We start from the raw sequence: 22,992 nt of genomic DNA, 5'->3' as shown, positions 1-22,992 counted from the left end.
TATGAAAATTACTATATAAATAAAGCTTTATTATTATTATTATTAAAAACAACTGACAATAATTGAGGAATCTATGAACACAAACCGTTTCTGGGAAAAAATAGAATAATCTTAAAAAATCGAAATCTATACATTTGGAATGACAGAATGAAGACATATGGATCAGCCATTTTGACACTCAATGACATTACGCCAAACAATCCCGACCCAAACACAATTGTGCTGCCCCTTTAAAGAGCCTGTGACAGCCTCCCAACAACTGTTGTGCAATGAAATATTGGGCTACTAGTCATCTCGAACCGTCAGTTTAAAAAAGAAGGTGCGATACCGTTCCGATAAATATCAATAATTTCGAACATCGCGGGGAAATTCCTTCGACTCATTTTGAAGTTTTGGGGGAAGCCGGAAGTGACGTCAATGCGGGAACGCTTCACTGTGCGGCGAGAGAGCCAAACACGGACAAAGTGTGTTGTCATGTGTAGAAATGGTGAATTACTGAGTTTAGGCACGTTAATAACGTTTAATGAAGTTGACTACAGTATATTCATATTTGTCAATGCTTTCATGTCAATTCGGCGAACATAAACATAAATGATCGTGGTGAAGATGATAATTAAATTAGGATTACAAATCGGTAGTGAGAGCTCAATCAATCAATCAATGTTTATTTATATAGCCCAATATCACAAATGTTACATTTGTCTCAGTGGACTTCACAGTTTGTACAGAATATCAGTATGACAATACGACACCGTCTGTCCTTAGACCCTCACATCGTACAAGGAAAAACTTCCAGAGAAAACCCCACAGTTTAAAGGGAAAAATGGGAGAAACCTCAGGGAGAGCAACAGAGGAGGGATCCCTCTCCCAGGACGGACAGACGTGCAATAGATGCCGTGTATAAATTGAAAAGATAATACATTTGCAACATAGGTAGTCCAAATGTTTGGAAATGCATGTGTGTATAATAAGAAGATGAATCCACGAGGATATCCATCCAGGACTTATGATCCAGGACCACAGCCACGACTCAAGATCCAGGACTCGCAATCCATGACACAGGACCGCAGGATCATCCATGACTCCGGATCCCGGCGTATATAGACACCAAAAAGAAAGAAATTTGGGGAAGCTGGGTTAATCGGAACATGAGAGTACACAGGTATAGACAGAGAGAAGGAAGAAGTAAGATGTCCCCCGACAAACTAAGCCTATATCAGCAAAACTAGGGGCTGAATCTAATCAGCCCTAACTATAAGCTTTATCAAAAAGGAAGGTCTTAAGCGCACTCTTAAAAACGGATAGGGTGTCTGCCGTCCGAACACAAACTGGAAGCTGATTCCACAAAAGTGGAGCTTGATAAGAAAAGGCTCTGGCTCCCATTGTACTTTTAGAGACTCTAGGAACAACCAACAACCCTGCATTCTTGGAACGCAATGCCCTAGTAGCACAATAGGGTATAATGAGTTCTTTAAGGTAAGATGGCGCCTGCCCATTAAGGGCTTTGTAGGCGAGAAGAAGAATTTTAAATTCTATCCTGTGTTCTATAGGGAGCCAGTGTAAGGCAGCCAGAACAGGAGTAATGTGTTCCCTTTTCCTAACTCTGGTTAGTACACGAGCTGCAGCATTTTGAATCAGCTGAAGCGACTTGACTGACTTATTGGTACACCCTGATAATAAGGAGTTACAATAATCCAGCCTTGAAGTAACAAATGCATGGACTAGTTTCTCTGCATCGTTTTGAGGCAAGATATGCCTGATTTTTGCAATGTTACGTAGATGGAAGTAAGCGGTCCTTGAAATTGATTTTATGCGGGTGTTAAAGGATAAATCCTGATCAAATATAACACCAAGATTCCTTACAGTCTCACTGGAGGCCAAATTAATGCCATCCATAGTTAATATATCTTTAGATAATTTGTTTCGTAGATTCTTCGGGCCAAGTACAATAACTTCAGTTTTGGTCGTGTTTAACATCAAAAAATGTAAGGTCATCCACGTTTTTAAGTCCTTGAGGCAGTCTTGAATTTTATTTAGATGATTAATTTCATCAGGCTTGATTGATAAATATAGTTGAGTATCATCCGCATAACAATGAAAGTTTACAGAATGATTCCTTATAATATTGCCTAACGGAAGCATATATAGGGTGAACAAAATAGGTCCAAGCACTGAGCCCTGTGGCACTCCATGGCTAACTTTGGTTTGCATGGAAGATTCATCGTTGACACGTACAAACTGAGAGCGTTCAGATAGATAGGACCTAAACCAGCCTAAAGCAGTTCCCTGTATGCCAACTAAGTGCTCTAGTCTTTGCAATAGGATATCATGGTCGATAGTATCAAATGCAGCACTAAGATCGAGCAAGACAAGAATAGAGACAAGTCCCTTGTCAGAGGCTATTAGAATGTCATTTGTGACTTTAACCAGAGCTGTCTCCGTGCTATGTTGTGTTCTAAAGCCAGACTGAAAATCTTCAAATAAATCATAGTTTTTTAAGTAATCACACAGCTGTTTTGCGACTGCTTTCTCAAGAATTTTTGAGAGGAACGGAAGATTAGAAATAGGTCTATAGTTGGCTAAAACCTCTGGATCGAGGTTGTGCTTTTTAAGAAGCGGTTTTATCACTGCTACTTTGAATGATTTTGGAACATAGCCTGATAATAAAGACATATTCATAATATTTAATAAAGAAGTGCTAATTAATGGAAAAACATCTTTTAACAGCTTAGTTGGAATCGGGTCTAAGATACACGTTGATGGTTTAGAAGAGAGAATCATTGAATTTAATTGTTCAAGGTTTATGGCTGAAAAGCATTCTAGTTTACTATCTAGTGTAATATTATTAGAACTTACGTTTCTGGGAGCTGTTGATAACACTATACTGGTCAAAGGCAAGAGGTCATTGATTTTGTTTCTAAGAGTAACAATTTTATCGTTAAAAAAGCACATAAAATCATTACTACTGAGTGCTATGGGAATAGAAGGCTCAGTTGAGCTGTGGCTCTCTGTCAGCCTGGCTACAGTGCTGAAAAGAAATCTTGCATTATTCTTATTCTCATCTATTAATGAAGAGTAGTATGCTGCTCTCGCTTTACGCAGTGCTTTCTTATATTCATTGAGAGTAATATGCCAAATTAAACGAGATTCTTCAAGTTTAGTGGAACGCCATATCCTTTCAAGTTGTCTCGACTTTTGCTTTATTTTGCGGGTTTCGGCATTATGCCATGGAGCTAATCTATGTTGTTTTATATTCTTCTTTTTCAAAGGAGCAACAAAGTCTAATTTTATTCGCAGCGCATCTGTAGCACTATCAACAACATGATCAATTTGGGGTGGTGTACATTTTGTATAAGTTTCCTCCCCTACATGCAGACATGCTATCGAGTTAAGTATTGGTGGAATCTCTTCCTTAAATTTGGCTATAGCACTAACAGATAGGTTTCTGCTGCAGGAGCTTTTGGCTAATGCTTTGTAGTCTAGTAACAGTACTTCAAAAGTTACTAAGAAATGGTCGGATAAAGAAGGATTATGCGGTTCGACTAATAGTTGCTCAATTTCAATACCATAAGTCAGAACAAGGTCAAGAGTGTGATTATAGCAGTGGGTTGGTTTATTTACACTCTGACAGAAACCAACAGAATCTAATATAGAGTTAAATGCAACAGTAAGGCTATTTTTATCATCGTCAACATGAATATTAAAGTCACCTACGATAATTACTTTATCTGTTTTAAGTACCAAAGCTGATAAAAACTCAGAGAATTCTGATAAGAATTCTGAATAAGGACCTGGTGCACGGTACACTGTAACAAATTAGATTGGCTGCAAAGTTTTCCAGGTCGGATGCGTAAGACTGAAAATGAGGCTTTCAAAGGAGGTATAATTTAATTTTTGTTTAGTATTGATAAGTAAACTTGAGTCAAAGATTGCTGCAACTCCACCTCCTCGGCCCGTGCCTCGGGCAATATGAGTATTGATATGGCTGGGTGGAGTGGCCTCATTTATGCTGACATATTCTTCATGTCTCAACCAAGTTTCAGTGAGATAGCATATATCAATATTATAATCTGATATTAAATCATTTACCAGTATTGCTTTAGATGCTAGAGATCTTATGTTTAAGAGACCACATTTAATCTTCCTGTTTTGTTGCACTGTAGTAGTTGTTACATTTACTTTTATTAGGTTATTATGTATGACAACTCTATTAGGTTTTACCTTAAATTATCCTTGGGCAGACACACACACCGTTAATATTGGGTATTTTATTGGGGTCGGGATTCCTATGGATGACTGCCTAGGAGAGAGCGCAGAGAAGCGTGTAAGACTGCGACTCTGCCTCCTGGTCTCAACTCCAGTTTGTCATGGATTAAGTCCACAGAGCCCTGAAATGTTTGCCGAAATGAGATTTGCACCTTCCAAAGTAGGATGAATGCCGTCTCTCTTAATCAGACCAGGTTTTCCCCAGAAGGCTGTCCAATTATTCACGAAGCCCACATTGTTTGCTGGGCACCACCAAGACAACCAGCGCTGAAATGATGACATGCGGCTATACATGTCATCATTGATCAGATTACAACAGTTGTAGAGTTTCATCACGTAAAAGTTCCTACTCAGTAACTTTGGGTGGTCTGTTCTAATGCAGTGATAAAGTCCCTGAAATGGTGTGAGAACCAGTGGAATATCAATAACTCATTATACTAATTTATTTTCAATTCTTGTCTACTTAAATAGCTATGCTAACCCCTTTAACAGTGTGTGGAACCTTGGATGCTAGAGCATGTGATAATTACTCCCTCCTTTAACAAGAACTTTAAAACAGAAGTCATTTCATTAATTGTTTGCAGTTCAATTCAGGAATTTACACCTATGGCAGATATGTTTTTCCTAGCTCTACCTTTAACATTTTCCATACACATAAAGATTTGTCTGCTTTTATAGAGTGGTTACTAAAACCATCCCTTTAAACTGTAGGTTTATACTGTAACAAATTAAATCTTACCCAAATTCACACATGAATAAAAAAAACTCTTAAAGAATAATTTGTTCATGATGAAAAGATTGAATAATATGTTCTACCCTCAGTGTGTTTTTAGGGTTATTTAATAGTTTCCTCTTTCTTACTTTATAAATTCACCAATTGATTAATTCATGGCTAATAAACCTTTTTCTTTACGTATTTCTCGTTGGTGAATAAGTGTGTTTATGTGTAAACTCACTCACTCCTGTTTTCCTTCTCTCCCCCTCTGGTTGTCAAGCCACGACCCCCTCACGTTCTGCCGGACCATGCCAACTCCTCCGGCCTGTCTTCTCCTCCGTTCACCTTCTCCTCAGTCCATCTGCGCTTGGATCCTTCCGCTGTAACTCTCTTCAGTGTCCCATCTGCTTTGCTTTTCATCTCCTCCTTTACAGTCTCTACTTTGTTGCATGGAGGGCATATTCTGCTCTCATGTCCCACACTCTGCTCTTGTGTCCAAATCTTGTGGCTCAGCTTGGAACTTCATGTCCTGTGGGGGACCGATGAGAGTGTGCCTTTTATGTCACCTGTAGTTCTGGATTCCTCAGGTGGAGATGGTTCTGGATAAAGTCTTGTCATTGTTGGTTCAGCTCTGCTTCTCTGTCTGTTCGATGGAGGAGGAGGAGTCTTCCGTGGTGAGGTCTTTTGTCTGCTTGGAAGTTGGGGTCGTAGCGTTCTGACAGGCGGAGATAGAGAGAGAGAGATCTCGGGACGCATTATCTATAGTTAACACACTGAGGTAAAATAAATCCAATCTTTCCCACTCTATTTTCCTAACCATACTATCTTTCTTTGATGTTAAATGTCATCTAAGCCCAGTTAATGTTTTCTAATAATTGTACCATATCCCTAAACATTGTTTTCACCCACTGTAACATGTTTACTCCAATTAACTCTTTCAGGAAACCACTTTCTTCCATACATTTAAATACCTAGATGCTTCAAGCACCACATATTTCACACACTATAAAGGAACGTCTCCATATTTTCTCCATCACTTTAAATCTCACTGTTATTTAGAACATAAGTAACTTTGGTGACTGGACATATCTGCAATGTCGCCACTGTCTGCTAGGAAATTTTGTTCATAGAGTTTGTACGTACAAAGCTGTACTTTTGGGTTAGTATCCTGTTTCAACTGTAATCATTTTCAATAATTCTACTCAGGTCACCGGTCGGTTGTTCATAAACTTAACAGGGGGTGTTTCTGGTACAGACTAAAACATGGATCCAGTGTATTTAGAGATTCCCCTAATCTGTAAATCCCCATCACTTACATATCCCGATCACTTAAACCCATCTCATCATTTGATACAAGAACTGCATATAGGGGGGTGAATCATCTTGATTATAACCGCCTCTTGTTTGGGAACGAGTATTTCTAACTCCTCCTCTTGTTGCTCAGCTGATCTTTTGGCTCTGAGGATAAGTGAAAGTCTGTGAAACGCAGCTGGAGTCTTGTTAGTGATGTGGGCCTTCTCTATGAGTGAACTAATGGTTCCATGTTTTACTTGATATTGTACTCCCCATCCAACCAACAAGGTGCCAAGTGTAATGAGCACAATCAACAATGCTATTCTGACTCTTATCCCTAGGGGACCACACAATTGGTTTGGCTTTGTTCTCGTCATCATCTCTATTTTATCCCTGGTTGTGTCCGTTACAGAATTTAAATAATGAGTCCAAAAATAACATACAAAAAATTGGACTCTTTTTCAGATGTAAAACAAAAAAAATAGGTTTTCACATTAATGTACAATCTATAAAAATCTATAGACAATTTGTCTTTTGAGCTGTTTCTATCTTTATCTTATTTCTATTTATTGTTTTGTTCCAGCTCTGCCAAATCAGTCCTAACTCCCAATAATGTTCTGGAAGTCGCCAGTGAAGGGTGACAATGTGTGAGGTGGTGTCAATTTGCTCCTTTTTCTTTACCTTTAAACCGGAGCGCGTGTGAAGTTTGTTACAACCTTTCACGCTTCCGTCCACCGGGGATGAGCCCACTGTCTTTTGTGAACCTTCACCCTCACCCAATCACCTGGCCGAACAGGAGTCTCTTCTGGTGTCTCGTCTGGTATCTCTGTAGTTTTCCTAGCCTGCTGTGTAGACAAAACTTGCATAATATTACTCAGAGTTCTGACATATTCATCCACTTCTATTTGTCTAATATCTAAAACTGGACCACTCCCTCCTTGGAGAAGGCCCAAGCTTTGGCATACCTCTTGTTGTTATGAGACCTATTGTCAACTACATGTTATTATTTATTAACTACGTCACTGAAATCAACATATCTGTATAATCATGACACTCCCTCCTTTGAGCATAAAATGCTCAATTAATATTGCAATGATTACCCTATTATGAACAGGACATGTAAATCCCATAACGTTGCATTAAATAAATATAAATTCTCCGTGTACCCACAAGGCGTACAAAAATATCATATGATGTATGGCTTTCTGATGGCATAAATGCATATTCACAAAACATTTCCCATTAGCACTTCTAATAGTTTACTTGTTTCAATAATGGCTTTTGTCATGGTATTATGCATCATCGTTGCTGCGAAAAACAATACCCCTGGTGTCGCTAATGCGTCTCAATAACTCTAGGATTAGAGGATTGGTTGACACTGCTGAACTAACATATGATAAAATAATCTTTCTCCAAACTGGAGGGAAAATATGAACTATTCTCACAGAGGGTGACCTGCATGAAGGGCTGGTGCCCCTCACTCAAATGAGATATTGCCTTACGCACTACACTATAAATCAGTAAAGTTACTCAAGAATAAATAAATAAAGACTGATTCTTGAAACTGTTGTAAAAACCCTACAACTTCTTCATCAGTGTTATGTTATTTAATCTGCGGCTCATGCCTTAAAACAGACACTTCAGACCGATTATAAAATTGTGTTTATGAGAAAAATGTAATCTGACTCCATAAATCACATAATTGTTTGATTAAAAACTGCACTTCTGGCTAACAATAAATGAAGTTCCCCTTTAAACACAGCCCCGGTCTTCTGACGGGGTCTATCTATGTACTGGCTGGAAAATGTTGGGCCAGTCTCTGTCGCTCCGTCACAGTTCTCCCACTAACAGTCACTCTCTAGTTCTGCTGGGTTCTTGTTGACTTCTTCACTGGTTTGAGACAAGCGACCCTATCGGACACCTCCCTTTGTAGCCAGACTTCACCACAGCAGAATCGAGTTTCTGTTTTCAGGTCTGGACAGCTTCACGTCAGGTGTATCGCCGCCCCTTGCATATTTTGGGTGGAAGCCCGTCTTCTTAACCTCACTAGTTGTGTGGACACAATAGTTTTCTGTGTGGGGGAACAACATCACTTGTAATCTGTATCCTTCTCATAATTACAAAAATAGTCTGCTAAATGTTCTACTCTGCTACTTCTAATTGGTGGATGCTCTGTGTAAATGCAAATTCAAAGCAAAAGGAGCAAATTGAATTTGCATTTCACGAAATGGCGATTGCCCTGTCTTTGTTTTTCCACATGTGGGGTGTAAACAAGATGGCACCCGATTATTTCGCACTCCGACCTGTAGACAAAGAGATTTGTCCATGCGGCTCTCAGGTGGGAGTTTAAACAATGGCGAGGTGATCTTTAAACGAACCGTAACAAAGTAAACCACTGGTGTGGTATTATAAACCCTGAAATCCAAGCCAAAACAACACTTAGTTTAAAATAACAACATTTCTATCTAGTTTACTATGAAAAAATGGGCTACTATGAAAAAATGGGCTTTATCTTATTGATATCATCACTTAAAGTTAGGAACCCTTACGCACTAGCTATAAACCTGTTCACGTAATATTTGACTTTATAGTCGACTATGGGCTTTATCTTATTGATATTATCACTTAAAGTTAGGAACCCTTACGCACTAGCTATAAACCTGTTCACGTAATATTTGACTTTATAGTCGACTATGGTTAACTGTTGCTATTTGGACACGCCAAACCGGGACCAATATGGAGACCTATCAGCCACTGATAATAGACCGTCGTCTTATTACTGCACTGCTGTTGTAATTCCGATTACCGTAACCCACCCGCAATATCTTTTTTAAACAGAACAGTTTTAACCACTGATAAAGGCTTAGACCTTAACCAAGCCTTTCTTGAAAAGGACTTTCTTTAAAGCACTGACTTCGGTCTTAACCCTGAGTTGATTCACTATGCCCCGCTGGTTTTCACTTACTCGGCCCTTAACCGATTCACTATGTCTCCAGATCTTAACAAAAAATCGTCAAATGGGCTATATACCCTTACGTCATAGGCTAAATAACTATTAACGTAACAAGAGACACCTATGTGAAAGCAGCAAGTCACCTATCCGAAGTACAATGTCCTCACACTATATATTTAAAATTCAACACCCACACGTGGTTAATAGCATGCAGGGTTAATGGAACAAAAGAAAGTGTGAACTCACCCTGCTTGTGACAAAACAACGCCTCGTGGTTTTAGAGTGATTATTTTATCAATTTGGGTTGTTTTAACATTAAAATGCACAGCTATTTTCAGGATCAGCCGGCTGCCGTCAAACAAACAAATCTAACTTTGCCTAGTTTAACTAGTGAAGAATCTTTGTCATAACAGGCATCTTCTTACCGATTGATTTGAGCTCTTGTGTGTCGAATGGCTGCACTGTAAAAAAGAAAAAGTTGAGAAAACTTAAAATATCAAGGCAACATGATGCAAGAGATTTTTGAGTTTTCTCAACTTTTGCCAGCTGTTGTTGACTTAACTAAGGTTTTTAAGTTTTGCCAAGAGTTCTGCCAACTTGGATCTTTTTGTTCACTTTATGAGGATAATACTGTGAGACTAATTAAGAATTTCTTGCTTGAATGCGATGTATTTCTACCTTCACCAAACACAGATTTTTGTGTTGAATTAATAAACAATTTTTCCCATCAATGTCATGTATTTCTACTTTCTTTAAATATAAATATTCTTGTTGTATAAATACACAATTATTCCTCCAATGGCATTTATTCCTTGATTCACCTAACACAAATATTCTTGTTGAATAAATAATACAATTTATTTTGGCTATAATTTTACATTCAAAACTGCTCAATATATGGATAATTAATAATACACACTACAGCTGAATGTTGTCAAGATTTTTTTTATTCAGTTTACCAGTGAACAACAGTAAAACCATCATTAATGCATGTGTAAAAAAACAACATACATACTGTTCTATTAGTCTAATATTAACATTTGGAGTGAATCTTCCTCCATGCTGAGAATTTGAAATTGACACTGAACTGAAATGTAAATGTTTACATGTGAACAGCCATTCTAGCCATTTGGTTACTTTTTTTTTTGCATATACACATCCAAGCTTAAAGATTACTTAAACTGTAATGTATTTAACAGTTGAAACACTATATGCACCCCTTGGCAACTGCCAAATGATTATATATTCCAGAGGTCAAAGAGATTAACTTGTTTGTTGCAGATTATGAAACGTGCATACTGTTCTATAGTCTAGTAACATTTGGGGTGAATCTTCCTCAATGCTGAGTATTTTAAATCAATGCTAGTCTTACTGAACACGTACTGTATATAATGATTACCCTCCACCCCCCCTCATGGTTGGCGGCTTCTGAATTTACACATTAACACTGAATTACTTTGTGCCATTTGTTGACTTTACATGTGAACAGCCATTTTTCTTGTTTTTTGCATATACACATTCAAGCTTTACTTAACAATAATGAATTTAACAGTTGAAACACTAGACACCCTTTGGCAACTGCTGAATTATTATATAATCCAGAGGTGAAGCATATGAACTTTGTTTTGTTTTACATGAGTGTAACAACAATGCACTTAAACTTCAATAACAGTCACAGTACAAGCTTCGCTTTCAGTGACCTTGTGCGCTGTGAGCATCGAGAGCCACCGAGCGAAAAAAAGATGGTCTGAATTGCCTCAAAGGAGTACCTCATCTGTTTTGGAAAATCAATGTTGAGGGCATACAGGAGGCCGAAGAGGTATGCCATGGCAGTAGAGAGGTTTGGAATATTATGAAGCACAATGTCCCCTTCCAACACAACCGCCTGGTCTCGCACAGTGTTGTCGGCTTCTTCATGTAGCACAGAGAGGATGGCAACAGATGCACCTTGCACTGGTGCCAAAATGTCGGTGTCCTGAGGAAGGAGAACAGGTACATTATTAAGAGCTTAGAAAAAGTAAGACAGTAGAAAGAGTCATTTTATGAAAAAAAAAATATGTGTGAATTCTGAAAAGGTTCATGCTAAAGCTGAAAAGTATAACTTGTAAGCAGAGATGATTGGCTTCATAACGGCTAAAAGAAGTTGAAATGTTAAAAAAAAGGCAGAAGAACATGGGCAGCTATAAACTGAAATCTGACAGCCAATGAAAACTGCTAAAGCCAAGAATAGATTTAGTAGTTTAAGGAGGGTGATTTACATGAAGTAAACAAGTTGGTGTAAAGGAAGTAGTGAAGCTGTGCAAAGAGCCCATTGTAACAATGGTTCTGCTTTTAAAACAAACAAAAATGACAGCCAAAAAAAGCCTTACTCTTAGAGGATCATCTTTCAAATTTTGTCTCTCAGCTTTCAAATTAATGATTTGTTTAAGAAAGATTAAAAAAAATAAAAAAACATTCAGACTAAATACATTTATACTGATGAAATTAATTATTTAGTACCACGCTATACTAATTTGCCATTTAACTTGTGGAGGTATTAACCAGAAAAAATAAATCTCTTTCTTTAATCAATGTAACCCACCAACCTTGTGCTGAAACACCACCCAAAATGACCAACTGTTCCCCTCAGCAGAAAAAAAGGGATCTGAAGTGGAAAAGTCCAACCCTCACCCCAAAATCATCTGGACTGATAAACTGCCCTGGGGAGGTGTACTTACATTTTGGATTAACTACTCCTTAAAAACATCTTGTGAGAATAAGTAATTAGCTGCATGACCTGAATTATTTGTCTTTCCTGCAGTTACTTTTACTTACCAAGCACTTCAGGAAAAACGTGGTTGCATCTTCGCGGAGGTAGATAGGCAGGCCTCTCAGTGCTGCTGTTTTCCGGTGGGACACAATGTCGGATGTCTAAAAGTGGAAAACATAAGTAGTTCAATTAGTATAGTACTGTAATGTTGTCATTCCTAATAAGTATATTCATGCTCTTCTAAAACTGCCAGGCAAAAGAGCAGTTCACTGACCTGATCATCAAGTTGATCAAGGAGGTCCTCCATCTCCTGACCAAAAGCTCCTTTCTTAGACCTGTAGATTTTCAGCAGGCCAGGCCCAAACTTGTCAAGGGATGCATTGAAAGTCCCCAGGAGGTCTTTGCTCGTGATACGATGAAATTCCTTAGATATCTTAACAAGAAAACCAACAAAATATTATCAATTTTCAAACCATAATGTCAGAATTTCTTACAGGAAGTTCCTGGGTAACTTGTTATGAGTCTGCACCATGTTAAATATCTGACCATTTTTCTGTGACCTGTGAAAAAGTGGATTACATACTAAAATGCACCACAGGAAATAAAGAACCTCATTTTTAACCATGGATTTTGAGGATTCAAAATTAAATAAAAAGGGTGACTATGCCACATCCATAAATTGCAGAAAGTGAATTACTCCTTGGAAGACATAAAAAAAAAACACACATTCTTACCTGATTAAACATTTTACTTTTGTCTTCTTGTTATTATTGCAATTTATTTCTACTGTTTAGACAAGCAAGTAAAAAAGGATGTTACCATGACAGTTTCAACTGAGACGTCGTCGTCTTCATCAGAGGTGTCATCCAACGTTCTGCTGATGTGTCATTCATCAGCTGGCCTCTGGTCTCTGAAGGAGGGAATCCCAGGTATGTCATACCTGGGATTCCTTCCTCCAGAGACCACCCAGGATGGAAGGTGCGTGGCCAACTCGGCAGACCAGCTGGTAAATGACACGTCAGCAGCACGTTGGATGACGCTTCTGAGGAAGAATGAAGTCTCAGTAGAAAATGTCAACATAACATCTTCTTTTACTCGCTTGTCTGAACAGTAGAAATAAAAAAGAATAGATCCTTACCTCTTCACAAGAAAACAGAGCAGGCCACCTTTCCTGGATCTCAGATACCATCGGCTGACACTCTACCACCTCCCTTCGCCTGAGGGAAAACGTCAGCTCCATCTTCTGTTCTATCAATGTTGTGTTCCTGTTCTTCTTCTTCATTTCATCGACCAGAGATACTCTTTCCTCTTCAAGGGTAGAATCATCATGGTGTTGTGGGTAATCTGGCACATGATTGACCTCTCCACGTTTGGGCTTTTTCAGGGTAAATGGACTGTCATCTTCCCCTCCACCTTTTCTTTTCTTGTTTACATTTACCTCATTGCATCCTGCCTGGCGAAGCTTTGACCTGTAGTTTCCAAGTTTGTACTTGATACTTGTTCTCCATCCCTCGTAGCCTGTGACGCCAAATGGCTCTTTCAGACATGGATACTTCTGAATGAGCGCAGCGGCAACTGACTCAAGCTCATCTTTCTCAGGGTAGCTTTTGATTTCAAAAATTGCTTGTGCAATTTTATCCAATATCTCCATCTTCATGTCTCTTGTCACTTCAACGCCCTTCTTTGTCTTTTCATGTGTGTCATTGGCCTTAGACAATTTCAGCTCCACATCATATGCAAACTTGGGGATTGAGAATGGAGATGGCCACTCTGCGACTTGCCTTAATGTGGTCTGGATAGAATCGGTCCAACTAGGCCTGAAATCCTCAGAGTGAACACTGATTGTGTCCTGAGAGGAGACTGAACTAGTGGATTGGTTAAGTGGAGACAAATCACAGTTCCACATGACATGCAAGACTGCACGCACAGCTGGTAATTCTGACATCTCTGTTAAGTTGCAGAGTGCATTTCCAAACTCCGGATCCTCAAACTGTAGTGAGAAATCTTCTTGAAGATTGAGTCTCTCTTTAAGCATATTAATCAGGCCCTCCACAGATGTTGGGACTTCTGGAAGCTGGATTCGCCGGGCATCTCTGGAGGAAAGAACGACCCGAAGTAACATAGTCTGAAAAGAGGGGAGAGAGAAAAGTGGGAGAAAATGATTAGTCAAACCTAATTAGAAGACAGATTACACCAATGTTGTAGAAAGCTGAAAATTTGAATTTACACAAATTGGGCCCTTCTGGTCCCAAACAGCAAATACAGTTTTTTTTTATGTTGAGATAATCCCAGTGTCCTCATATGAGGACATCATTTTTTGCAAAAACTACTTCCTGTACAAAGACAAACTTTAGGTATTGTACTTATTAGGTCCTACTTATCCCAGATAGCAAGGAGAAATAAAAAAAATGCACACCAGAAAAAACGCTCGGTCTCAGGAGGTTAATGGAGAAGGAATGTCCTCGGAGTCACCATAAGCTTCCCACCAACTGTGTACGCTGCTAGAGGATGGTAATCCGTCAGCACATCTGGATCCAGGACAAGAAGGTCTGCACAGGTGTTTTCAACAAGTTCATAGGACCTGTAATGTTCCATGTACCAAGAAGAAAGTTTTTTACAAATGAATGCCACCTCCTCTGCATTGACAAGAATGTTTGCAATCTTATGGAACTCAGGGAGGCCACTGCACTGCCCAGAAGACAAAATCATGCCTGCCGCATACTGTGTCCCATCCAGGTGAACCGTTTTAGACAGGGACACACTGTCTAGATGTGGGTACTTCTTCTGTATTTCATACTTGAGAGATGGATCCAATTCTGAAACCCTGACCACCTTCACATTTTCAACATACAGTTTTGGCTTGAAAAGGATCCCACTGTCCAGGTGGTAGGCTATCATTTGCTGATGTTTCGTGGACAGAGTGAGCAGCACATTTTTCCAGTTGCGAGTGTCATGGACAACCTTTTTAAAGTAGCTATGCTTAGCCTCATATCGCATTGTCCATAATTCAATCAAAGGCCCATAGCAGCGAATAAGTTGCGGGTAGTGGTCGATAAAATGATGTTTCGGCCTCAGTCTGAACTCTGGAAAGGTACTGGTGAGCAACTTGCGATGATCGAGTAGTTTATAAGATAAATAACACAGTGCTTCTTCAGAAAGCCTACTTGACACAACAATGTCAAGAATTTCCTTGAGGTCCATTAAAATCACCCAAGCTGGCTCCTGTTCTGGTATCTTGCGTCCAATCACAAAAGGAAGTAAACGAAGCAGTGTCCAGTTTTCATGCCCGTTTCCCCCCACTGTCCCCTTTTCAAAGCTTGCTTTTGGAATTTTGTGGGGCTTGTTTACTTTGTCTTCATACTTGTAGGGAAATGATGTTATGCAGTCATTTAACTCATCAAATGTAATAAAGCGTTTTGAAATCAGATTTTTCAAACATAAGGATAATTCCACAGGGATGACCCCTTCCAAAAGATCATGCAACAGATCTGGAGGAAATCCAGTTATTGGGTGAAATAACAAGAGATGTTTGCCCAGTACACATTCACTTTTGACCCCCTTAACACTTTTGAGGTTGCCCCCCTGCTTAAGCTCTTCCAGAAACAAGTTATGCTGATCAACACTTCTCAATTGAAAATCATTAACCTCAGTGGTTGCAATTTGGCCCCGACTAATCAAACAAAACCGACAGAAATTTTCAACATTAAAACTTTCAGAAAAGCCAGCAAGACCATGCGCACCGAGGTTGTCAGCACTTACACAATACACAGTGCTTTTAACAAACTGGCCCACAACTTCAACAAAAATTCCCTCTTGTTCTAGGCACTTTATATCTTTAAGCAATGGCTCAAGAAACTTTTCATAACCATATTTTTTTATGTCTACACTTTTACCCAAGACAGCCAACTGAATTGAAGTGAGACTCGATCTGAACCTGGCTGGTCAATTTAGAACCACCCAATATACTGCCGTAATCTTATGAACTTTTCTAGAGGTCCCCAATGGATTACACACTTCAAATTCATCAATGTATAATCCCAAACTGATACAAGTGTTTTGTTCTCCCAGTAGCTTATTCTCCTTGTAATACTTGCCGTCTTGAAAAGACTTAAAGTGCCCAGATAAAGCTTCTTGATTAAATACAATTTTGTCCAAAAAATCTGTACACCCAAGTAAAGTCTCAAGTACCTTAGTGACAGATATATATACAAAAGAGTTTTTATGGGCTGCGTTGTACAGATATTCTGTGGGTTCGATAACAGGAAAGTGCCCTTTGAAGTATATATTCCTTCTGTGATCTGTAGATAGGGAACCTTTCTCTGATATTGTTAAAAGGAGTGGATTAGTTTGAGCTATAGCACTTGAAATTTCTTGCAAAACACAATCATTTACTTCAATTTTATGTTTAGAAAGGATCTCTTTGACACTGTTGAAAGTTTGAGTGTTAGAGAAAGACAGCAGGTTATGCAAATGTTCTACAATCTTTTGTGTTGCACTTCGAGAAACGTGCAACACAGTTTGCATAGACAAAAAGAGAGAGGCTAATTTGTGCTCAAGTGTCTCACTATCTACATCCTCCACAGTATCTACAACCTCATTTAGTCCCACAACATCATGAGCTGATGTCCCTGCTTCACTATCAGCTTGTTCACCATCAATTATCTCATCTTCAGTAACAGTTCTTTGTATTGTTCGGAAATCCTTAAGTGTCCAGTTTTTATGGTTTCGACTTTTGTGAGAACTGAAGGTTGGGCGAGTGTTTGTTTTAAAGGTACACCTTAGAAAGGGACATTGTACAGTTTCTCTGTTCTTTAAATGATGTCCGAGATGGTTCCAAAACGTTTTTTCACTGCAAATCTCTTTAAAATCACACAACTCGCAGTGAAATGTTACACACTCCTGGATTTTCACTGACGCGTGTGATCTCGAGAGGTGTGATCTCAATGATCCAAGTGTTTTAAATACACAAACACAGTTGGTGTGTGTGCAAGGCCAGTGTGCACCTTGACCGTGGCGAAGGCGAAGATGTTTCAAGAGGGTCACTTGACTGGAGCTGGAGAATTTACAAAGCCGGCACTGCATGGAATCCACCACTGAAACACAAGAGACACAAATAGCATGAATAGCATTTTCACAACAGCCTCTACACGTAATTTAAGATAGAATACTGATATGAAAAACTTAAAAGTTAGTCTGATAATAATTATTGTAATAACACCAAGCTGTACTGGTCTGAAAGCCAACTGCAACAGCCGTTATATAAAAAAATAAATAAAACAACCATACATAACACAGAAGGAATCCCTTGTTGCAGGAGCTAAATAGCCTACATCAACAAGCCAAAAATAGAGACAAGAAAAAAGTCTATTGGGAATTGTCTTTCATTCATGAATATAATCTGTAAATTAATTTTAAAATGTAAATTTGATTTTAAATTATAACTAGGCCTATGACAAGCAACAAAAATGCAAACATGAATTCAAACATTTGTTTTTAAAAACACCAACCATAACCATGTTATAACTTCATAAAATAAAACAACATTTAAAATAATGCATTCTGATCGGTACATTGCAAAACATTATTGATGTAAATGTGGTGATTTCTGTACAGCGCTGCTCCTCTCCTCCTTCACACAGCTTTAACTTACTCTTGATTCAAACTAATGCAGCTGCCCAATTGTTAGATTACACCAGTGAGACCAACAGCCTATCTCCTAAAAAAGAATCGAGCAACCCGGCGACAAACCTCTAAAAACCTGCGGATGAGTTAATTAACGACCGTTACCACCCCGGCAGAACTACGTAGTTCGGCCGGCCAACGGAGCTCTCCAGGCGGCTTGCTACCTCTGCGAGGTCCCCCACCTCGGGGGGGCCTTGCCACAACGTGGAGGTTCTCAACTTCGGAGCAAACTTCTAAACAGCCGTCATTTAGACAAACTAACCGCACAATGGGGATCTAAACCCTTACTTTCTCGCATGAAAAATTATTAAAACTTTAAAAAGTGACGAAATAACAGCACTACAGCAGAAAATAAAACAACAAGTAATGGCGGCGCCGCGGAGAGGTCGCGATAAACGAACACCATCGTTTGCCGCCTTGTTTAACTTACCCAGTGTTGCACCGGATAAAAAATGCACAACGTTGGCTTTTCATAATGAACATAGTTCCCGAATTACTTACACCACTGAAATGACAGCCCACATGCCTGCATAGCTACATAGCTGCATAGCTGCATAGCTACCCCATGTGAAAGCGTCTGCATGACGACGAGGCGCATGCGAAAAAGTTACCAACAACAACAGACAATGACCCTACAGTAAAAACAAAGTCAACCATGCACTAATTCAGCGTGATGGAAGTAAAAACACGCTTATCTTACCTGCTGGAGCGAAAGTTTGGCCAGCTCCCACCACGCGGTTTCTGCTCCACAAAATGTCGGACGGGCACACCTTCAGCAAAGCGCGGTTCAAACTGGTCCAGGCTTGTGTGCGCATGCGCAAAAGAGCAAATGACGGAGTTGGCCCAACTCAACTCAAAAATCTGCTTATAGATTTACAATTTCTTGTTGAGCTGACTTAAAAATAGTAGTTAAGTCAACAACGGGAAAAATTTGCTGGGCAGACAAGAGTTTATAGATTACTTATTGCAAAGCCATATTTCTGAGTCAGTTTAATTTCAAAATTGTAATGAGATCAACAATTGCTAGTTATCGTTTTTACAGTGTGCAAGCGTCTCCAGGAAACAGCCGGTTGGTTTTCTCTCCTCGGTCAGCGGGATCACGTCAGGGAAGTCACCAGATTGTTAACTGTGTTCGTTATTCTCCCGACCAGGAGAGAAGCTTTAAAATAGGAGACTAAATGGAGTCTCTGTGAAAGTTCAATTGGGTACTTTAATTAAAAAAGGCGCGGGTTGGTCACAAACATGATATTGTTCAGTCAGACAAACAGCTGTGATCCGCTCCTCGATAGGGAAGAGAAGAGACTGGATCTCTCCTCCGGTGCTGTTATATATCCTCTGCTGGCTCCTCCCCGACAGCCGGCTCGCCTCGTCTCCAATGTCCGTTATTGCATTTAAACAGGATTGGTACTTTTCACATTCAATATATGCTTAACACGCCGTTTCTCCTCATATTCTCTTTCATCACTTTTCATTTAACACATTCTAAACGCTGTAATCAATACTCTAAAAAATACTTCTCGGCTCGTTTGGTTTCCGGTCATTCCGGATGTTTTCACATGCTACTCTCGTCTGTAAACAATAATGTATTCAAATAAACTGTACCTTCATTTAATATTCAGCATGGTAGTATCTCGACATCTATAGTTGTAGTGTTAAATCAGTAGGCTTCGGTTTGCACCACTCCATATCATTTCGCTACTAAATTCACCTCTTTAGGAAATCGTATATTAGCCACATGCTAAATGCTAACCGGAGATGAAGGATTTTCAGAATAAAAGCTTAACTGCTTGTGCACAAGAATTTCTGGTTTTTCAGTATAAAAGAGCATTAAAACTGACGGCATGTTTAAACTACATTTCCCCATTAAAACATTGATTTTAATTTCTAACAGTCCTACGTTGTGGACCAACGTAGTTATTACACGTTTAGATGTGAGACTGGATTGGAAATGTTTGTAGAATGTATGCTAACAGGTACTCCGAATCCACTAGACTCCAGATAAATGGTAAAAAAAAAGGAGCTAAGAGGATTGCACCTCAGACCTTACAAACCGTAATTAGCAAACAATGTTAATAACATAATTAAATTAATGTACACAAACAATAACTGCGCTATAAAAATTGGCAACAAAAGAACAACATTTTTATCTCAGAAGTGTGGAGTGAGACGTGGCTGCTTTATGAGTCCAATTCTATTTAACATCTATTTCAATGAATTGGCTACTATCCTAGAGAGTTCTGAAGAACCTGGCCTCACCTATGAAGGCATCTCAATTCTCAAATTTTCCCTCCTCGACTCCTATCCTCAAGACTTAGTCCCGCCCACAGGAGAAGCGAGTGGAGGAGCCGAGGAAGGGAACCGAGGAGAGAGGAGGGGAAGCAGCAGGCGGTTAGATAAATGAGAACTCCTCTCCTCTGAGCGGTCATTTTAAAGAGACGTCCATTAATGATGACAGGAGGCACAGCAGCACTCTGTCTGATGGACAGATGTGTTCATGACGACTTATATATTTACTTTAATTAATTGACAGTGCGGTATAATTAAGCAATAGCTCACGACAGGCCGTGGTATATGCTCATTATATCACAGCTAAGGGGCGTGGTTCAGCAGTTTGCTTTCAGCCCAACTGTATACTGTTTTTCTCAGACGCGGAGGGATACTGACTTGTTGTGAAAAGTAACTTACAATTCTACCCGTGGTATACGCTCAGTATATCACGGCTAAGAACCAATCAGATTGCTTGATTTGACTTGTCCGTTTTATAATTACTTTTAATTCATTCACAGTGCGGTATAATGAGACAATAACAGGCTACAGATGCGGACATATACACACATATATTTATATAAATATATACAATTTCAGAATCAAACAAGTATGAGAGCACTCTCATAACACAATCAGAGACTGGACATACCCCCCCCCACCCTCTCTGGTCGCTGAAATGGGGAATTTAAATTACGGGCCAAAAGTTTTATTTACAAGTATTAAAAGTAAGCAAAGGACACCAAACCAACTGAGACCTGTCTGTCCGCCGCATCTACGCACTGTACAACACGTACCTACACACTGTACAACACGCACCTACACACTGTACAACACGTACCTACACACTGTACAACACGCACCTACACACTGTACAACACGTACCTACACACTGTACAACACGTACCTACACACTGTACAACACGCACCTGCACACTGCACAACCCTCCGATTCTATTCTATTCTATAAGCAGATGACCTGGTTCTGCTGTCTCCTACATAACTGTGTTTACAGCAGTGGTGGCCGGCCCATAGGGGCGCTAGGGGCGCCGCCCCACCTCTTCCCACATACAAAAAAACATATTTAAAAAAAAATTAAATTAAAAAAGAAATATTAAAAAATATATATATTTCAAAAATATATATATTTTATATTTTTTATTTTTAATGAACAAGGTAAATATCATACAATTGGTATCAGTAAAATGTATAATCTACAATAAAATCTTGTTTAAAATTGTGTTACGATGTCTAAAGTTACTGATAAGTCACATGTTTCCTGCCTGGCCTTGCCCTTGGCATTAGTTTATCATTACGGGGCGCTGCCCCCGAGCCAAACAGCAGCAACCAGCACGTTGCAAAAGTCTCAATAGTAAACTGTGCCGCCGAAACATAATTTCAGCCAATCAGCGCCGTCAAATATTTTGGTCACGAGAGCGCTCACGTTGGCGCCCACGTTGCTTACGTGCGTTGACGTGAGTTGTTTTTTAGACTCGTGAGGAACTGGGGTAGTATCTATAGTAACGCAGTGTAGGCGGAGCCGTGACGTCATCTTCAATGAGCTCCCCAGAAAAACAACACAGCCGTTAGCTCTTAGCACTCAGAGCTCACAGCTCTTCATATCTGTTCAGAAACTAGACAAAAGTTAAACAAGTACAAACCACATAATGTCTGTGTCATGGCGAATACAGTCGCTGGTTTATTTATGTCTGTATAAGCCGTTGTTGTGAGTGTGGACGGTCGGAGCATTTACAACGTTAGCTTAGCCAAATCTCCATTAGAAAACACGCATTTTAAAAGGTTTTTCGCCTGCCGTCTGTCTGCAGACTTGTCAAAGCCTTAATTCATGGTTTTTACTATCCGGTATCAGTATGTTGTTACTTCGGCATTATTTTGAAACGTGTATTACAATTAAATCACGGTCAAATATGTTCATCTTGTTGTAGTTGTAGCCCCCTTGACAGCGATTCTCTCTCTAGTTTAGACTGCGGTCAAGCCAGCCTCCACTCGGAAAAACCTAGTCAAGCCAGCCCTCACGTGATATTGCGGTGCGCGTATATCCTATGCATTACGGTAGAGTAAAAAAAAATCCTCCCTCTGTGTTTAGATGAGAATAAAACAAAAACTGTCCAGTATCAAAGACTCATTTCACTTCAGGGTGATAGCAGGACATCCCATCTAGTCACTCAGAAAAAAATCAGGACATTCTGATGTAGAGTTTCAAAATAAAAGACCTTTGAAATCTCTATTGTATGAGCTATCATCCTTGTTTTTAGATGAGAATAAAACAAAAACTGTCCAGTATCATAGATCCATCTCACTCCAGGGTGATAGCAGGACATCCCATCTAGTCACTCAGAAAAAATCAGGACATTCTGATGTAGAGTTTCAAAATAAAAGACCTTTGAAGTCTCATATATGAGCTATCATCCCTGTTTTTAGATGAGAATAAAACAAAAACTGTCCAGTATCATAGATCCATCTCACTCCAGGGTGATAGCAGGACACCCCATGTAGTCACTCAGAAAAAATCAGGACATTCTGATGTACAGTTTCAAAATAAAAGACCTTTCCAGAGAACACTATTATTATCTTTTTATTAATATGGTTTTATTATTATCTTAAAGTAAGTTAATATAGATGACTCAAAAGTATAATTGCCTGTATTAAAAAATAAACGTCACAGAAGAAACAAACAGGTGCTTGTTACTCTGTTTGACAGAATGAGCACCCCTCCCTTCATTCATTGCATGGTATGGGCGCCTGAGTAATGGAGCAAGCGGAGCAGGTGCATCCCCACAATTGACCTTGGGGGAGCAAACGTGTGCTTTTGCACCCCCACTTTTTGATCATATGAAAAATATGATATCCCCCCCCCCAATATATCACTGTAAACATGTAATTTCAATCGAATTAATAATACGCAATGAAAGAACTTGTGCTGATTATAGACACTTAATAGCGAGTTTTTAAGTTTCCAAAGATTGTGACCCCCCCCCGCATTTCACTCACAATGGTTTGATCAACTGCCTCCCACCCACAGCAGTCCTGATGCAGGAAGGCTGAGTG

At 39.4% G+C, this 22,992-nt stretch overlaps 1 protein-coding gene across 5 annotated transcripts; it reads right to left on the bottom strand.

The window, feature by feature from the left end:
* Positions 1-10,156: 10,156 nt before the first annotated feature.
* On the bottom strand, positions 10,157-18,573 carry LOC307017826 (uncharacterized protein). 5 transcript variants are annotated; one of them, XM_079647655.1, is made up of 7 exons: positions 18,160-18,571; positions 16,980-17,069; positions 14,393-14,557; positions 13,115-14,101; positions 12,251-12,409; positions 12,042-12,137; positions 10,157-11,202 (listed from the first exon to the last, which is right to left on the bottom strand). In XM_079647655.1, the coding sequence occupies exons 4-7, from the start codon at positions 14,096-14,098 to the stop codon at positions 10,900-10,902; spliced, it is 1,542 nt and encodes a 513-aa protein (XP_079503781.1). In that variant the 5' UTR covers positions 14,099-14,101; positions 14,393-14,557; positions 16,980-17,069; positions 18,160-18,571; the 3' UTR covers positions 10,157-10,899. The 5 variants fall into 5 exon arrangements, with proteins under 5 accessions (XP_079503781.1, XP_079503780.1, XP_079503782.1 ...); XM_079647654.1 differs by having other exon boundaries at positions 18,359-18,571; XM_079647656.1 differs by lacking the exon at positions 14,393-14,557 and having other exon boundaries at positions 18,359-18,573.
* Positions 18,574-22,992: the final 4,419 nt, after the last annotated feature.

Source organism: Notothenia rossii, assembly GCF_949606895.1.
Source record: "Notothenia rossii genome assembly, chromosome: 9".
Lineage (NCBI taxonomy): Eukaryota > Metazoa > Chordata > Actinopteri > Perciformes > Nototheniidae > Notothenia > Notothenia rossii.
The sequence above is the reverse complement of the archived record's forward strand: the minus strand, read 5'-3'. Positions and strand labels throughout refer to the sequence as shown.